At 51.3% G+C, this 16,656-nt stretch overlaps 1 protein-coding gene across 2 annotated transcripts; it reads right to left on the reverse strand.

Moving 5' to 3' along the window:
- Positions 1-8,101: 8,101 nt before the first annotated feature.
- On the reverse strand, positions 8,102-15,258 carry CHI3L1 (chitinase 3 like 1). Of its 2 annotated transcripts, XM_046678226.1 has the most exons (10): positions 15,157-15,258; positions 14,954-14,983; positions 13,814-14,015; positions 13,242-13,298; positions 12,341-12,491; positions 11,528-11,649; positions 10,341-10,464; positions 9,599-9,781; positions 8,922-9,038; positions 8,102-8,739 (listed from the first exon to the last, which is right to left on the reverse strand). In XM_046678226.1, exons 1-10 carry the CDS (start codon positions 15,179-15,181, stop codon positions 8,599-8,601), a joined length of 1,152 nt encoding a protein of 383 aa, XP_046534182.1. In that variant the 5' UTR covers positions 15,182-15,258; the 3' UTR covers positions 8,102-8,598. The 2 variants fall into 2 exon arrangements, with proteins under 2 accessions (XP_046534182.1, XP_046534181.1); XM_046678225.1 differs by lacking the exon at positions 15,157-15,258 and having other exon boundaries at positions 14,954-15,080.
- Positions 15,259-16,656: the final 1,398 nt, after the last annotated feature.

A 16,656-nucleotide genomic window follows, 5' to 3' on the forward strand; every position in this document is an offset into this window, starting at 1 on the left:
GGAGACCCGATCCCCATCCCTGGCCTCTGAGTCTGCAGCTATAAGTGACAGTGACTAACTCTGCAGGACCCTGAGTCAGCCCTGCAGAGCCTGTCCCAGGCTGGGGGAAGGGTGGCCCGGGGGCAGGGAGCAGGGGGCTGGCTGCCCTGGAGGGTTCACAGCCCCTGGGCTTCAGAGAGCTTCCTGTGTGGGGTGGGCGCTGGTCCGGGATTAGGGAATGCTTGGCCCCTCTGGCCAGCGGTGAAATGCCAGGTACCCCCGAGGCCCTGGCCAAGTTCTCACTCTCTCTGCCTCTCTCAGGGCTGTGACCTTGAGACGGGTTGCATCTGCCCAGCTCCAGCTGGTTCAGATTTCAGGGCCAACAGGTGCTTCCTTCCCTTTACCTCAAACCGGTGTCGCAAACCACTCGGCCAAGTCACAGAGCATCCAAACATCAGCCACCCACAGATACGTTCTCCTTGGTTTTGGAGTGCGCATCTGGACTCTCTGGATCCAAGGCACGTCGGGGCCCAGGGAATTCACAGGAACCCGGTGAGAGCATCTTCACCTCATAAAGCCTGGAAGGCTGGCTGGTCTGAGTCTAACACGTCCGTTCCCGTCCAGTTCTGTCTGCCCCCAACCTCGCGTCCCAGGCCAGCCTGAGCAGAGGAGCTGACCTCTGCGTGGGGCGAGGGCTGAGTGTCCTGAGAGGGGAGAGATGAGCAGGACAGAGGGCTGAGCAGCGGCCCTAGGACATCTGACAGATTTTAGCCCAGCAATGGGAAGGGCTCCTCCCAGGTCCTGAGCCCTGAGTGTCAGGGGAGGCTAAAGGGCCTCTCTCACCTGCCCTGCAAGCTCCAGGTGCACAAGGTGACAGTGGTGTCTCCTTCTGGCCCTGAGAGGCCAGGACCGGGGTCTGGCCCTGTGTTGGCTCCCTACACCTCCTGGGGGTCAGTGGAGATGAAAAGCAGGGGTTAAAGGGCTTCCTTCTTAGTGCCTGCCAGCCTTTGGGAAACAGAAAAGACTTCTCTCAATAAGGACCTGCGTCAAGAGGCCTGGATGACATTGACCTTAGTATCTGGAAGGGCTTCGGCCCTCTTGGGTTGAGTCCACGGCAGATGGATCTGAAGATGCTGGCCTCCTTTTGGGACTCCCTGGGGCCCAGCAGAGGCCAGGGTGGCCTCAGCTTCTGCAAGCTCAGGGCCCCTAAGCCTGAGAAAGGAATCCCGAAGAGATGGGGGAGGGGAGCCCAGTGGGTGTGGTGGGGCTGATACGGGCTCAACACAAGGTTGACATAAGGGAAGCCATGTTGTAGAAAAGAAACTGTATTGTAACTTTGAATGACCTCTGACTAACCCAGCTGGATTTGCACCCCCCCGGAGATCCACTTCTTCTGTAGAATTCATGACCCCTGCTTGTGCCTATACCTCCCAGCTGTGATAAGACGGTAACTTTGTTCTTTTGAGTTCCTTAGGAGTGTGGTGACCCCTGAATGGAGGGTCCATGCTGACAGCCGTCATCAATGAAAACTGAAAGACATGGTGTGGTGACTCTCAGTCTGTAACACGAGAGGGTCAACATTCCTACCCTCCCCTACAGCCCACTGGCCTATATAACTGCTTCGAGATTCTGTGCCCCCTGAAGATGGTTCTTTTGGACGTGAGTCTGCCATCTGCCCTCCTGCTAGCGAGCTGTAATAAAATGTCCTGTCTCTGCCACCATCTTGCCTCTTGACAACTGGCTTTTGTCTTGTGGTGAGCACACCGTGCCCTTTGTGCGGTGATAGAAATATGGCGACTGTGAAGGGGCAGTAAGTCCTGCTTGTGGCCAGCCGACCTCGGATGGGCAACCTGTCAGGTAAGACCCTCGCGGCTGCCGAGGCTCCATTTGTCCTGGGAACCTGCCCTTCCTGCTCTCCTGTGCGGACGCCGGCTGCCTGCTAACGCTCCCTACGGTGGAAAGAGAACTGGCTACTTCTGGTGGGTCCACGGGCTCACATCTGGAGTAGGGTAAGTCGAGAACACCACCGAGAACTTTCCTTCCCCCCATCTGGGGTACCCTCTTTGAGAGGGGGAACCATCTGGTTCCCTGCTGGAGTGGGAAGAGGAATAGGACTTCATCTGAAACCTAGGAACAGGTTCACTGGCGTCTGTGTAGCTCCAGGATCAAGCGTCTTTGGGTGAGTGACCTCGTTGAAATGCTCCTGCGCCTTAAATTGTCTAGTATCTCATCAGGACAGTGGGTTAGAGGCCCCACTGTGAGATGTGGCTGCTGGTTAAAGTCCCAAGGCCAGGATTGTGGGAGAAAATATAAAGGGGTTGCAGCCACTGGGGCACTCAAAGGATCGGGTTAGAGTCTCAAGCTCCAGGGTGGGGTCCCTGAGTAGCCTGGGTTAGAATCCTAGCAGTATTGGACTTTGGTTCATGTTTGTCTATGTCTGATTGTCCTGTTTGTTAAAATTGGCTGTTTGGGGACTGAGTTTCTCAGTGATTGTAACAAACTCTCTCCAGAAATTACCTTGTTGGTTGCTGCCAACTTGGGAAAAGTACCCTAAAATGGGGACAACTGTAAACAGCTGGCAAGATAATATGGGATAATTTAAAACTACAGTGGCCATTTTGGGCTCTTTTTGAGCCTCCAAACCAAGGAACAAGGAAAACATCTTTGCTCTTTAAAGAGTCAAGGGCTCCACCTTTCCACCGAAAGTTTCCAGGAGCTGTAAATGTTTGCAGACAAGAGCAGATCTTAACAAGCTTGTTCTGTGGCCTGAGGGCTCGGCTTGATAACAGTCAGGTTGGGGGAAGGGGTCCCAAAATACGGTCGGACAAAATAAGGTTGCACCCCATTTTGCGGTAGGAGATAGTCAGACAAAAATGCAGGTTGCGCTCCTGCTTGTGGCTGAGAGTCCTACGGAACTGCCCCCAGCCTCAGGGGAATTACGTTGGCCATTAGAGGAAAGCCTGGGCTGGGCCTTCATTGTAAGACTCTTGATTCCAGGGATGCTTGGAATTTTCACAATCTGATTCTAGCTGCAGCATAAATATACTTTTGAGCAGTGATGTCCAAATTCTGAAACAATGGGAAACACTAATTAGATCCCCACCTGTAGCCCCTTAGGCTGCTTTCTCCCGAATTGGACGACTCTTAGCTACAAGTAAGTAGTATGAGCTACTGAGTCCTCATTGTATTTTACCCTTATCCTCCCAGAGACAGCCACTATTTTTCCTTGTCTCTGTTTTTTTTGTGTGTGTCATTTGTCATAAAAAGGAAAAACCATAGAGCAGGATGCAGGCCCTCCATGAGCCTGTTGTCTGGGCGGCTGCAGCAGACTTTGCTGCAGGGGTGGCCTGTGGAGTACGTGCATAAGGGGGAAGATGTTGTTAAGGGCATCTTGGAAGCCGAAAGGGCTGTGATATTGGTGGGTGCGGGTCGAGCAGTTAAGAGCCAGTAGGGCACTCGCCACCTCAGGGAGTTTCCTGTGAAAGGATGCCTTGGTCACAGAACAGGGTAGATGACACAGGTCCCCCGCCAACTTCAAAAAAATTGTCCGTGCAATGACGAGGTACTCTGTAAAGCATACACAATCCCCAACCACGTGGCACCTCCTTCCTAGGTATTATCCTGGCTCTGAAAGACCCAAAGCATAGCTAAAACTGTTAACGTGCATATAAGATGAGGGCTTTTTTCTTTTTGTCTAGTGCTATGTCCTGAGAGCTTGGCTTGGTGAGCTCTCCGGTCACAAGGTGTCCCAGTCCATCCGGGGCCTTTGTTGTCTCAACCTTTGTTGCCTGTCAGTGCACTACCACCTGTGCAGCAGAAGCCTTTGCTTTCTTGGACTATTTTTGTGAGTGAAGTTTCTAGATCTTGTGAGGGCTGCTTCTTTTGCACTCTCTTGTGAAGATGCCACTTGCATCCACAGTAAAGCCATAAATGCTTGTAGGTATTGGAACGTTATAAAAAGCTGATGAGGGAAATGTGCCCCAGAAACTCCAACTTGGAGAAACTTGAGGGCTTTCTCTGTGCCTTTATGATGTAGTTGGACAGGTAGATCAACCTATAATGTCATTTGAGTTATAATCCAGTTTCTGAGAAATTAAGAACAATCATCCTTTAAAAAAATCCTTCCGAGACTGGAAATGCAGCTCTGGAGGCAGCTCAGGTTCCACCCATTTCTTTTACCTCAAAGAGCTTGCAAATCCTCTGGGGAATATCTAGCCCATCACCAGTTCCCAGGACTGAAGGAAAAAAAAGGGAAAATCAAGGAAAACAGCCAGAATAGTGCCCTTGTGAAAAATCTAGCATCTTGAGTGTCTTTTCCACAAATATTAGTGAAAAGGCTTAATAGAAAATTTGGATTCATAACTAGGGAGGCTTGCACCTGATTCATGGCAGTAATTTTGAAATGACTGTGCAGTCTCTGTGTGTGTGTGTCTAGATGTATGCTGTATGTGTGTGTATTTTACCTCGTGATGGTATTATTTCTAAACAGCTCTATTCAATTGGCTAAAAGTAAGCACTTACATAAATTCTAAATGTAAGAGAAACCAACCCAAATGTCATTCAAGTTAACATGATAAAATTAATCTTTGGTAACTGGAAGCTTATTTAACATTGGTGGTTTGATTAAGATGGACATGTCCTTCGAGTTATCAGCATTGGATGTGATGCAGACGTGCCGCCTTTATTCTATGTTTATCGGTCAAATAAGCTGATCTTGTCTCTACCACAAAACTGGTCAGCAAAGATAATGACTTAAAATGATGGCTAATTTTGTCTAACGTCTCGTGAAGTTTTGTAGGCAATCTAAGTAATTATTGGAAACAAGCAAACTGAATAAATGTAAAAAGGGTAAAAGTTTTTTGGAAACCTTTTAACAATGATTGTGTGTTATGATGTATGTACTTAAAAGAACTTAAGATGATGGCTAACTGCTCTAGTGTCATATGAAGCTTTTGTGAGTAATCCAAATATGACTGTTACAAACAAATGGTCTAGATGTGAGATAAGAGTTTATAGGTAAACTTTTAGCAATAATTATAGTTTGTGACATGAGTACTTAAAATAGCTTCCAAAATCTCTTTGGTAACTTGAAACTTTGAAATTTTGATAGGTTAAACTGAATGATAAAAATTCATTGAATATCTAGATCATTTCCAAATATGATAGAATATTAGACATTAATTATTAAATCTGGTTTATTTCCTTTTGGCTTCTTATTACAGAGAAACTAAAATATGTTTGGGTCTGTCAGTAAACATGTCTTGTATTTTATTAAAGGTTTTTCTGAGGTGGCATGTTTCTAGAAATTATTAAAAGTGTTTATGCATTTGCTAAGCCACAGAATGTTAATATAAAAGTTCATAATTGCTTTTTAATTTTTACTAGGGTCTGTAAGGTTTAAAAATTCTAATTGATATATGTAATTAAAGCTGCTAAACATCAATGAGGAAAACATCTTTGTGTTCAAGGAAAGTAAGATATACATTTTCATTAGAGAAGGCATAACAAATATTTTTTGTTTACTTGTTTTTTTAAATTCGAATCCTGAATGAAGTCTTTCTTTTGACCTGGAAGAAGGAAAAGATATTTTTTTCTCTTTGAGAGTTTTCAGAGGGCCCCTGGGACTTCTCACAGAAATTTGTTCTCTCTTCCTATAAGGAGGAAGATACTAAACTAATTAGACTTATTTGATATGTTAAATTACATGGGAAGCATTGCCAAATAAGTGACGATAAACCTTCTTAGGTGGTATTATATGGATAAATGTTATTGATGTAAATAAAAATTATATAGCATTCCTGAAATTCTGATCTCTCCTGGATGTCAGCCATAATTCTAGTTATTACCTTGAAGTGTTGTATGTCACAGAAATAGCCAGGTTTCTTTGTCAATTGCCATTGTTGGGTCTTGTTCACAGATAGTTATTGTTTTACTCTGATGCTTTTGCAAAATATGATTCATCTTCAAAGAAATTCATGGAAAAGACTCTGACACTCTAGAATACAGGCTTCTAATAAACTTTCAGATCATAAAACTAAACTGGGTAAGAAATTGCAGAACTCTACCAGAGAAACTGATGACCTCATGAGAATACTAACAGAAGATTAAGATCAAGAATTGATTACACAGGACTGAATGACCTGATGAAGACATTTATAATTTTTATGATTTTTTGTTTGAAATATTGCTTATTTTTTTTGTAGTTTTGTTTTTTCTGATTTAAGGAAATCTTTTTCTCTTTTTCTTAAACTATGACATAGCAATTTGGTAAAATCACACCTTTGTAAGCAGAATTTAAACACTTATTTTTTCTCCCTACCTGATCCTTCCAGAATTTGGAAACTCTTAGTGAGTTGGTATTGTTTTCATGGCAATATAGTTATTTGCATAAGTTCAATAAGAATCTGTTCTCCTTTTAACAGGACACAATTGGAAATATTGTTTATATTACCAAAGCTTTGACCGGAATGTCATATTTGAGAGACATGTACAGACTCAGACACAACAAGATAGCTTTTGAGAAATAAAGGTTGACTTTCTAGAATAAAGCCACTTAGAAATATTGGGCTGCTACCTTGTTTACAGGGTTCCCAGCAACCCGGATAAGTAAGGAAGTTGCTTATCTGGCACATGCCTGGAACCTCGAAATATTTTGGGGAACCTCAAGAGAAGAGAGGAATTCACCCAAATCTAGGATATTCCAAGTGAAACCTGATGATAAATCCTTAGCTTGGCTTTTTTGGCTTCAAGAGGCCTTTAAAGTTTAATCTGAGATTCCTTATACAAAGTTCCAGCAAAGCAGATTTAAAAAGCCTGTATGCTCAATGGCTATTCTTGCTATATCTCTGTAAATAATTGAATTAAGTTTTATTGAAACTAGACTTATTTTGCAAACCAATGAGTCTTAATTGGCTATCTTTGGTAAAGATCAAGGTGATTTTAGAGAGAAAAATTATGTTTCAGTAGAAACTATGGTACACATTCATGGATATTAGATTCTAGTTTTGTTAATTGTCTTTGAGGTTTTTGTCTTATATCTGTTAACCAGACTGGATCCTGAATTCATCTAGTCTCTTGAAATATCTGGCTACAAATCTCCAAACTAACATTTCAACTTTTTCCCATCATTTTCTCTTGGAATCATTGAGAACTGAACCTTCCCTTTTCCCTGAAGCCTTGCAAATTGGAGCTGGGCAACTTAATATAGACTTAAGAGAGATTCGTGTCTGCTGCTGAGTAAGCCCCTCAGAAAGATACCTGAATGCCCAATGACATCATAAGAAACATTTCTAACTGCAAACATGCTTTGACTCTGACATCTAGAAATCTTCTTGACTGGTTGCCCCCTGGGATCAGGAAATAGTTTATAATTTCCTCCCACTATTAACCTTGTTTTCTTTTTGTCTCTCTAGAAATGCTTCTTATTAAATGCCTGGTTAATTGCTTACACAATACAGGCCTAAATTTTGGAGCCTACCTGCATCACTGTCTTACTAAGAGATTGGTTCAATGAGAGGGAACAACCTATTCCCCTCATCAACAGGATGTCCCTCAAGATCGAGGAATGAAAAACAAAAAGGGGCAATTGACACCATCTCAACACAGGGTTGACGTAAGGGAAGACACGATGCAGACAAGAAACTTTATTGTAACTTTGACCTGCGACTAACTAACCCAGCTGGATAAGCACCCTCCAGGAGATCCACCTGCTCTGTAGATTTTATGATCCCTGCTTGTGCATGTACCTCCTAGCTGTGATAAGACAATGAGTTCCTTAGGAATGTGATGACCCCTGGACAGAGAGTCTGTGCTGACTGCCATCATCAGTGACAACTGAAAGGTCTGGTGTGGTGACTCCTGGGTCAACATCCTTAACCCCCTACCCTGTAACCCACTGGCCTATATAACTGCTTCAAGACTCTGTGCTCCCCGTAAGATGGTTCTTATGGACATGAGTTGACTATCTTCCCTCTTGCTAGCAAGCTGTAATAAAATGCCCTTTCTCTGCCACCATCTTGCCTCTTGATGATTGGCTTTTGTCTTGCAGTGAGCAGATCGTGCCCTTTGTGTGGTAACAGGGTCACAAAGACAGATGACACAGGGGCCAACACTCTGCCAGGCTTGGGTGCTTTATTGAGCAGCTGCAGAATTAGGAAGGTGACGTGGGCAGGAGACATGACTGTGTTCCTGGGTGAAGGTCCTAAGTTGGGCTTTGCAGAGGCTGTGATTAGTGTGGCTGCTGTTTCTCATAAGATGTTTGCTGCTTGGTGGTAGAGCTTGCCAAAATGATGTCCCTTGGTGAGGAGGCCTGGGGGTGTGGGAGCTGAAGAAATCCCCTTGTGTGGGGCAGGGCTCAGGGGCACTGGGCACTTTCATCCATCCACAGGGTGTGTGCTGACCCTGTGTCTCACACTGTGCTGGTCTCCAGGCCCTAACCAGCTGCAGCCTGACCACTCCCTGCTTGTCACCAGAGCTGGGCTCAGATCCCAGAGCTGTGGCCCCCCCGCATGCATGGGGTCCAAAGGAGGGAGACTGAGGCTCAGCAGGGCAGGTGACCAGGCTCCTGACCTTTGGAGCTGAGGGGCAAGGGCTGCCCACTGTGCACAGCAGGAGGGAGGGCTAGGCAGCCGCGAGTGCGTCCTTGACAGCACTGGTGAGAGGGAAGCGCAGGTTCTGGCCGCAGAAGGTGCCCCTGAAGTCATCCAAGTCCAGGGCCCACACCATGGCGCCTGCCAGCTGCCTGTTCCTCAGGTACTGCACCTGTAGGGGGCCCAGAGGGGCAGAGCTGGGGTCCTGGACCAGGATGTGTATGGGAGGAGACACGCCATCTAGGCCCTGCCCCAGGGGAGGGACCAGCCGGCACCTGAGGCATGAACGCCGCCCCCCCCCCCCCCCAGTGCAGGGCACCTGTCCTCATCCTGGGGCATGGCCTCGGAACCTACCTTGCTTTTGACGCTCTCCTGGTCCTCATACCCCACCCACTGGTTGCCCTTGGTGGCATAGGGGACCAGCTGGCCAAGGAGTCTGTGAACAGTGGCTCCACGGAGGAAGTCACAGATCTGAGCAGAGGATAGACAGGTCGTGTGGGGAGCTGTGTTGAAATTTTGCGGGCACTGGGGGACACCACTCCCCAAATCTCTTTCAGCCCCTTGCTGCATCCTGCAGGCTTCATGCAAATTTATGTAAAACAGATGCAAGTATCCCAGAGTCCTGGGCTGCTATAGCCCGAGGGCTTCAAGGGGGCTCTGATTTGCTTATTGCCTCTTGTTCCACCACCTCCCACATGGCTGTGGGAAATGATGGAGATGCTGAAGACCGGCCTGAACAAAACAACCTGCCTGTTGGCCATTGCTCTTTCCTGGTGTAGAAGGAAGGGCCCCAGCTCGATGGCCGGAGGGGTGTCTGGGAGCTTGGTGATGCAGACCGAGTGAGCCTTAGAGACTTAGGGGCGGAAGGCCTACCTCCCCATTCCTCTACCTCCCCCTGCTCCTCCTCAGGCGCTAGGTCCAGTGGCACACTGTTTTATTCCCAAAGGAGCAAAAATGGGGGTCGAGTGGGAGGCTCGCCTTCCCCAGGGCTGCTGGTGGTGTGGGGGTCTCACCTTCTCCCCACCTCATACCTCATAGTAGGCGAGGGTCCCCTCCTCCTTGGTGAACCGGCCTGGAATTCCAGGCCCCGAGATTGGGGCTCCCACATCCGTCTTGGAAGAGGCCAGAGTGAAGCTCCTCCCAAAGGTGGGGATCCCCATCACCAGCTTATTGGCCGGGGCCCCCAGCCTCAGCATGTAGCCCACAGCGTAGTCCTGGGGGGGAGGCAGGGATGGCCTGAGCAGTTAGCTGGGCTGCTGGTGCAGGATGGCAAAGGTCGTGCAATCCCTATGCCACCTTGAGTGTGGAGCTCCAGGTCTCCGTGTCTCTGGGACTCCCCTTCCTTCTGGGAGCCAGTAATGTCAGTCTAAATGCACATTATCGTCTCATTCCTGAACAAATCCTCCTAGGTATGGGAAGGGGTTAATACTACTTGATGGTGACTGGCTCAGGTTACACAGCAAGCCAATGGCAGGTCTAGACCAGACTCTGGCTTCCTCAGCCCCCACCCCGTGTGTGCTCTCTCCAGTCGGCCCTGGGCCTTCACTCAGTCTACCCTGAGACGTCCTGATTCTTTACAGAGGTATGGCCTCCTCTGTTCCCAGAGCCGCGGAGAATGCATAGACTTTGGGCCTCAGTTTCCTCATCTGTGAAGTGGGCCCCATCAACCCCCCGCTGCAGGAGTACTGAGGAGTGGAGGGGTGGCGTGTGGGCACCGGCAGGGAGCAGGTCTTTGATGGCCCCCTCCTAGCCCTCACTATTCAGGGCACTCACAGCATTGCTGAATCTGTCAGAATTTGCACTCTCTTGGCCGCGGAACAGGGGGCTGTGATGTCCGGTGGTCTGACGCCAGGCTCCGTGAAAGTCATAGGTCAAAATATTGATGAAGTCCAGGTATCTGTGGGAGAGGGGTTGGAGGGCAAGGTGAAAAATTAGAAAAGCTCTTGGCCTTACATCCTCTACTCAGCAGGTTGTGAGCAGCTGAGAGACAGACCATTAACCCAGACCCTGTAGAACCTGGTGATCCGCTGTCCAGGCTGCAGGACCGCCTCCCCCGTGCCACGCCAGGGAGCAGGCTCAGGGCCCCACAAGTGCATCTAAGGCAAGAACGGGTTCTTCTGTTGCGCCCCTAGCACACAGTCAGGAGCTGGCCGCCGCCTGGCCATACCCCCTCCACGCCCACCACATTCATCTTGGGGAAAGCAGATTAAAAGTGGCATCAACAGACAGCCTTGTGGGGAAAGAGTAGACCCAAGGATGGCCTGAACCTATGCTCCAGTGGGGTGGGAGGAGGGTTCCCACACACACAGGTGGGGGCTGCGGGGCACCTCAGGAATGTGAGGTTTGGATGTTTGGGGTCAACGGTTGGGAGCCACCTCTTTTCCACCCTCTAGGTGATCCCGCAGAGTCCACACCTCCCTAAGATACTGAGGGAGGCTCTGAAGTCACAGTGCAGAGCCTCCCTGCTTTGTCCTGCATCTCCCGGGACCTGGCCTTTGTCCCACTGAGGGATCAGGCCACTTGGCTGTGGATGTACAGGGGGGCAGGTGAGGAGGGCAGGTGACAGCTGGGGGTGCCCGTGTGTGTGTGTGAGCACCGAGGGCTCCCCAGCAGTCCAGAGCAGAAGGTTTGGTGACTGTGGTGTTGACTCTCCAGAGGCTAGCACTCCCCTCAGCCCGGCTTGGAGAAAATGCCGGTTAGGCACTGGTTTGTGTCGCTTTTCTTCCTTGTTTTTCCACAAAATACGTGCACAGCAACTCTCTCAACGGGTCAGTACTATACCCCAAGAGAAAAAGGAAGGATGGGGGTTCCTAGGCCCCATTTGACAGATGGGGATACTGAGGCACAGAGAGGGGAAGCGACTCGCTCCAGGTCACACGTCAAGTTTTGCGACGCCCTGGGACTGGAAATCCAGTCTTCTGACTTCTGAGAATGCTAGGGCAGGGCGGGCCGGGACCCACCGAGACATCTGTGCCACGTCATAGCCGCTGTCGATGGTGACCTTCCCTGCAGACACGGCCGCGCTGAGCAGGAGCTGCTCTGCCCCCGCCTGGGCTTCCTTTGCAAACTCTGCCTTCATCTCCTGGTTGGGAGAGAGGCAGCAAGTGACAGGGGCCGAGGCCTCCGACATTCCCGCCTGCCCCGTCACCAGCCTGAGGGGCCCGGTGGGATGATAAAGTGCTCCATCAGTGTTCCCATCCTCAGGCTCAGCCATCTTTTTCCTAAGAAACTGTTTGGACCAGTCTTGCCCCACCCTCCATCAGCACTTAGTGACCCCTGTCCCAGAGGGACCGTGAGACCCATTGGCCCACGGGAGAGATCAGCCTCTCGGTCTGCGCTTTGTTTGAGTTGGCACGTGAGACACAAAACTCAAGTGACGTACGTTGGTATGCAGACAATTTGTTTACATGATGGCTCTGCCCCCGGGTGCCGGGGGTGCCGGGCGCTGAGTGGCCCCGGCGCAGTGCACGCTGGGGAGCGGGCAGTGTCAGTTGGGGACTGAACAGCGGACGATGATGCTCCCCTAAACGGCAGTGCTGAGTGAGTGCCAAGTGACCTTTTGCCTCCTGAGACCCACCCCGCCTCCTCCCGTGGTCACAGGATGTCTTCCTCACCATGTGAGTTCTCAGGGCTGGTTGGTTCCATCCATGGTCCAGGTCCCAGGACCCTGCCGCCCGGAGGCCCCGGTGCCTATTCGCCAGCCCTCAGGAGGACATCGGCGAAGACAGCCTCCACCCATCTGCCCCGGTGCCCACTCGCCGCCCTGCCCACACCTTGACCAGGGTGGTGAGATGCCGCTTGTCCCTCCGGCCGGGGTAGAGCCAGGCTAGGTCCAGCCCGTCAAAGCCGTGGGTCCGCAGAAATGGTGGCACCGACTTGATGAAACTCCTGCGACTCTGGGTGTTGGAGGCTATTTTGGAAAATCTAGGATGGAAATCACCCCAGAAGAGTGCTCAGCACAGGGCTCCAGGCCTCAGGAGGGGTTTCTGAGGCACGTGGAGTGGGACCTGGAACCCCACAGCTCTGGGAGGGCCCGGAGATAGGGCCCGCCTCTGGGCGCCTTAGAGAAAGTGGTGCTTGGGGCCGGGCCATCCTGGTTCCCACGCCTGCTGCTAGCCCAGCTGCTCTGGGCAGGTCATAACCTGAGTCTCAGTTCCCTCGTCTGCAACATTGGGACAAACATAAGGCCTCGCAGTGCTGCCATGAGGGTGGCATGATGACGGCTGGAGAGGGTGCCCGAGACACGGAAATCGCTCAGTAAATGCGAGCTCTTACGGCCACTCCTGGACCCCTTTTAAGCCCTGCTCCAACTCTACCCACACCAGGAAGCCCCCCAGGGTCCCCACGCCTGGTTTCCCATTCTTTCCACCCCTCTCCCTGCAGCCCTTAGGGCAGTAAACTCTGGAAGCTCTTTGTTTTCAGGTCAGGGAAACAGTAAAGAGAACATTGGCAAAGAGTCAGAAGACCCACTGTCAACTTGCTGTGTGACTCTCGGCGAGTCCCTCTCCCTCCCTGGGCTCTGGCTTCTTGGTTGTCCATGAGACAGGGCCCTGACACCACCTAGGCCCCTGTGCCTAACCAGTCTGTGGACACTGTGACCCCCACACCGTGGGCAAGAGGAGACCCATGCCTCCTTGCTCCTATTCCATCATCCTCCAGGGAATGGGGTCCTACCTTTGAGAACCAAAGTTCCATCCTCCAACAGACAGGAGGGTCTTCAGGTTGGGGTTCCTGTGGGGCACAGGGAGGCAAGGGGCAGGGGTGGAGTGGAGCTGCTGTGACACGGGGAGGCCCTGTGTTTGGGAGGCTGTGGCAGGCTTCTAGCTTTGGGTGGGAGGCTGAGTTCGGCCTCAGAGGCCCTTCCAACCCTGAGATTCATAGACTTTGTGGCAGTGACTCTGGAGCACGCTGCTCATTTTTGCTTCCCCCGTGGGGAAGCCGGGATATGACAAAATGGAGTCCTGAGCACTTTTCCTGCTCCCTGGAAAGGCGTCCTCAGGGATGGAGAGGGAGCCCCTTTCCTGGGGTGGCTCAGCTGTGCCTTCTGCTTCTGTCTGCCTCCATCATCGCCCCGAATACTGCCAACTCCTGCCCTCATCACCTCCTCTCACTTGAGCCAAGGCCTCCAATTCTCCACCCAGAGGCAGGGAGGGGGCCCTTGCCCATCCTCCGGAGTGGAGGTGCCCTGCCCTGGGACCAGCAGCTGACCCTCTGTCTTCCTCCCGTCCTGGGGCCAGTGGCCCAACCTGCTCTTGAGTGTGTTCAGTGTGTCATAGAGCGTCACGTCGTTCCACTCCCAGGTGTCGATCTCGTCGTGGCTTATGTTGGCAAAGCTATAGATGATGTGGGTGCAGAGGAAGGGGTCGATGGCATCTGGAAGGCAGCTCCCGTCACCCTCGCGGTACTGGGACCAGCTGGTGTAGTAGCAGACCAGTTTGTACGCGGTGCCTGAAGGAGAGGTCTGGGTGGGGCCTGGGCCGGGACTGAGCCAGGGACCCCCTGGCTGAGCCCTGAGCTGAGCCCCAGTGGGATGCTGGGGGGCAGAGTTGTGGGCAAAGTTAGCATTCTGAGTGCAAGGGACTGGCTGAGGTCCTTCTGCCTCTGGGGAGCTCCCTGTCTCACGAAAACAAGGCCCATTCCGAAAATGTGTAGAAAACATCAAACGTGGTGGATGCAACTGTTGCAGACAAAGAACAGGGCCCTGTGCAGGGTGAGCATGAGGCTGAGGAAGAAGGATGAGATGGGACTCTGTGCTAGTAAGGAGGGCTTCCCAGAGGCAGTGTCTTTGGAGGAGAGGAGGGACTCCTCCAGGACAGCCAGTGTCAGAAGACCCGGCCCTCAGCGGGAAGCCTGGCAGGACCTGCAGTGGGACCATTGATCTGAGAGGCTCCAGCCCGTCTCTTCTCTGCCTTCCTGTGGGGCTGCCCCCGACCTGTAACCCACCTAGAACGGCTGTCCCCAGGCCCCCTCAGCTCATGCTCCAAGCTGGGGCACAATCACAGGGACCAGGAAGTCCTTCCTCCCCTCTCCTTCCATTCCTCCTGCTGCAGAGCAAGCCCTGTCTGCCCTCGTGTTGTGGAGGAAGGAGAGTGGGCCTCGCTCCTCAAGCTGTTGCGGGGCCCCGGTTAGTGGAGCCAGCGCAGGCCGACAGTCGAAGCCTGCATTGAACCTGGGCCTTTTGATTTTGAATGTTTTCAGATATACAGAAAAGTCGAGAGCAGTATAATAAACGTCTATATACTCATCACCTCAGTGTAACAAATGTTAATATTTCTGAGACATTTGGATCCCAGAAGAAGGGGGAAAAGTGCTTCCCTCGTGCCAAGACCTCCTCCACGGCTCCCCCCACCCCCGCCGACCCCGGGACTTTCAGTGGGGCTACTTACAGCTCTGGAGCAGCACCAGGACCACGAAGCCTGCAGGAAACCCAGGGTGAGACCCCTGTGAGGACATCCTGCCCTTCCTCCTGCTCCCCCATCAGGGCGCCAAGGGGCGATGCCACCCCCCCTCCCCTCCCCTCCTCGCCTGACCTCTCCCGGCAGGTGGGAGCCCAGCCCTCTGCACAGTTGCTCTGGGACGAGCCAGAGACCTGTCTGAGCTACCCGCAGACCCATCCTGGCTGCAGCAGAGGGGCTGGCCTCTTCCTGTGCCCTCTGGGCCCTCTGCTCCTGGGTCCAGCTGCCTAGCTGGAGCCTCTTCCCCAGGCATGCACTTCTCTTATACCTTCCCTGTTCTACTCCCCCGCCCCCCTCTAAACCATCCCGTTTACGGGAACTGAGCAGGGTGTGATGGGAACTAGTAGGCTGTGGGCCCCCAGAGCAGGATTGAGAAACCCTGGAGAGTTTTGAAAACTTGGGCCAGGTCTTCACCTGCCCGCAGACGCCCTCAGCCTGCTGACCCGGCTCCCTCCCGGGCGAGGGACGAAGCCTCCTTTCCTAAGACCTTCCTGCCTTGCCTGTTGCACCGCCCCCACCCGCTATTCCAGCCAGCAGTTTCCCAGCTTTTCTGGCAGCCTGTGCCTTCGCATCGCCAGCCCTCCGTCCAGGCCCTTGGCCAGATTGACACCGGGCACAATGGAGTTCAGTGCCCCAAACAAGGCTGTTATTCATTTTCCCCCAGCCCATCCTGCCTGACCTAGTCTCCCCCAAACACTTTCTTTCCGAGCTGTTTCCCACAGCCTGGCCTGAGAGGCAGGTGAGGACCAGAGAGCCTTTAAGAGACAGACGTGCTGATGAGTGAAAGGAAAAGCCAGAGGAGTGGGAAATTCCCAGATTGTTCTGAGGACTGGGGCTCTGTGCTCCTTTTTTGAGATGCCAGTTAACACGGCTCTGTTGCATGCCTGGGGCTGCAGTGAAGTTGCAGGAAGAAACACCGGGGACTCGATTTCCCACAGGGCAGGTTTCCTCCGAGGATGATGATCACCATCTCTGCTTGAAACCCAAGCATACTGATGTCCCCCCATCTCCAAACCCTCCAGTGATTCCTTATCACTCCCAGGATAAGAACAAAACTTCTTAACAAGGCTCTGCATGGTTTGGCCACTTTGGATACTTTTTTAGGCCAGAGATCCAGGACAACTCCATTCTTTGCAGGCTATAAATTACTTAATAAGCGATGAGCGAAAAGCTCAAAACTGCAAGAGCCAGAGAGCTCAGAGGGTTTCTCAACAAAGTCCCTTTAGTTTTACGACAACATTAGTAATAAACTCACGATGGCCACACTGGTTTCACAGCCCAATCTTGGTAAGTCTCTCCCTTCCTCTTCTCTCCCTTCCTCTGTTTGTAAAGCTGGACCACTCCTCCTCTTTATTGTAAGAGGAGTGGACAAAGAGTGGTTTGTCCAGACTCATCTCTGTGAATACTAGGGGGTCACTGCTCTGCCCCTTTAAGGTGACTGCCTCCTTTGTACCGCGATGGTTCTCCTTGTTCCTGGGGACACGAGCAGTGGACTTCCTCTAATCTCTAATAGAGGTATTACAAAGTAATGTGCATGCAAACATTTTCATAACACGGTTCAGGATGTTAAGAAAACACCTCCTATTTTCACTCTCTTCCGTTGTCAAAAATTATCTCATAGGCTCGAATTGGCC

This window comes from Equus quagga, chromosome 12 (genome assembly GCF_021613505.1).
Source record: "Equus quagga isolate Etosha38 chromosome 12, UCLA_HA_Equagga_1.0, whole genome shotgun sequence".
NCBI lineage: Eukaryota > Metazoa > Chordata > Mammalia > Perissodactyla > Equidae > Equus > Equus quagga.

What these genes read in the sequence shown, in the direction of transcription:
- CHI3L1 (XM_046678225.1), bottom strand. Translation starts at nt 15,020, where the DNA reads ATGTCCTCACAGGGGTCTCACCCTGGGTTTCCTGCAGGCTTCGTGGTC. An exon ending in TGGAACTTTGGTTCTCAAAG is followed by an intron (nt 12,492 to 13,241) that starts GTAGGACCCCAT and finishes TTTCCATCCTAG; the next exon opens with ATTTTCCAAAATAGCCTCCA. An exon ending in CTGACAGATTCAGCAATGCT is followed by an intron (nt 9,782 to 10,340) that starts GTGAGTGCCCTG and finishes CCTCCCCCCCAG; the next exon opens with GACTACGCTGTGGGCTACAT.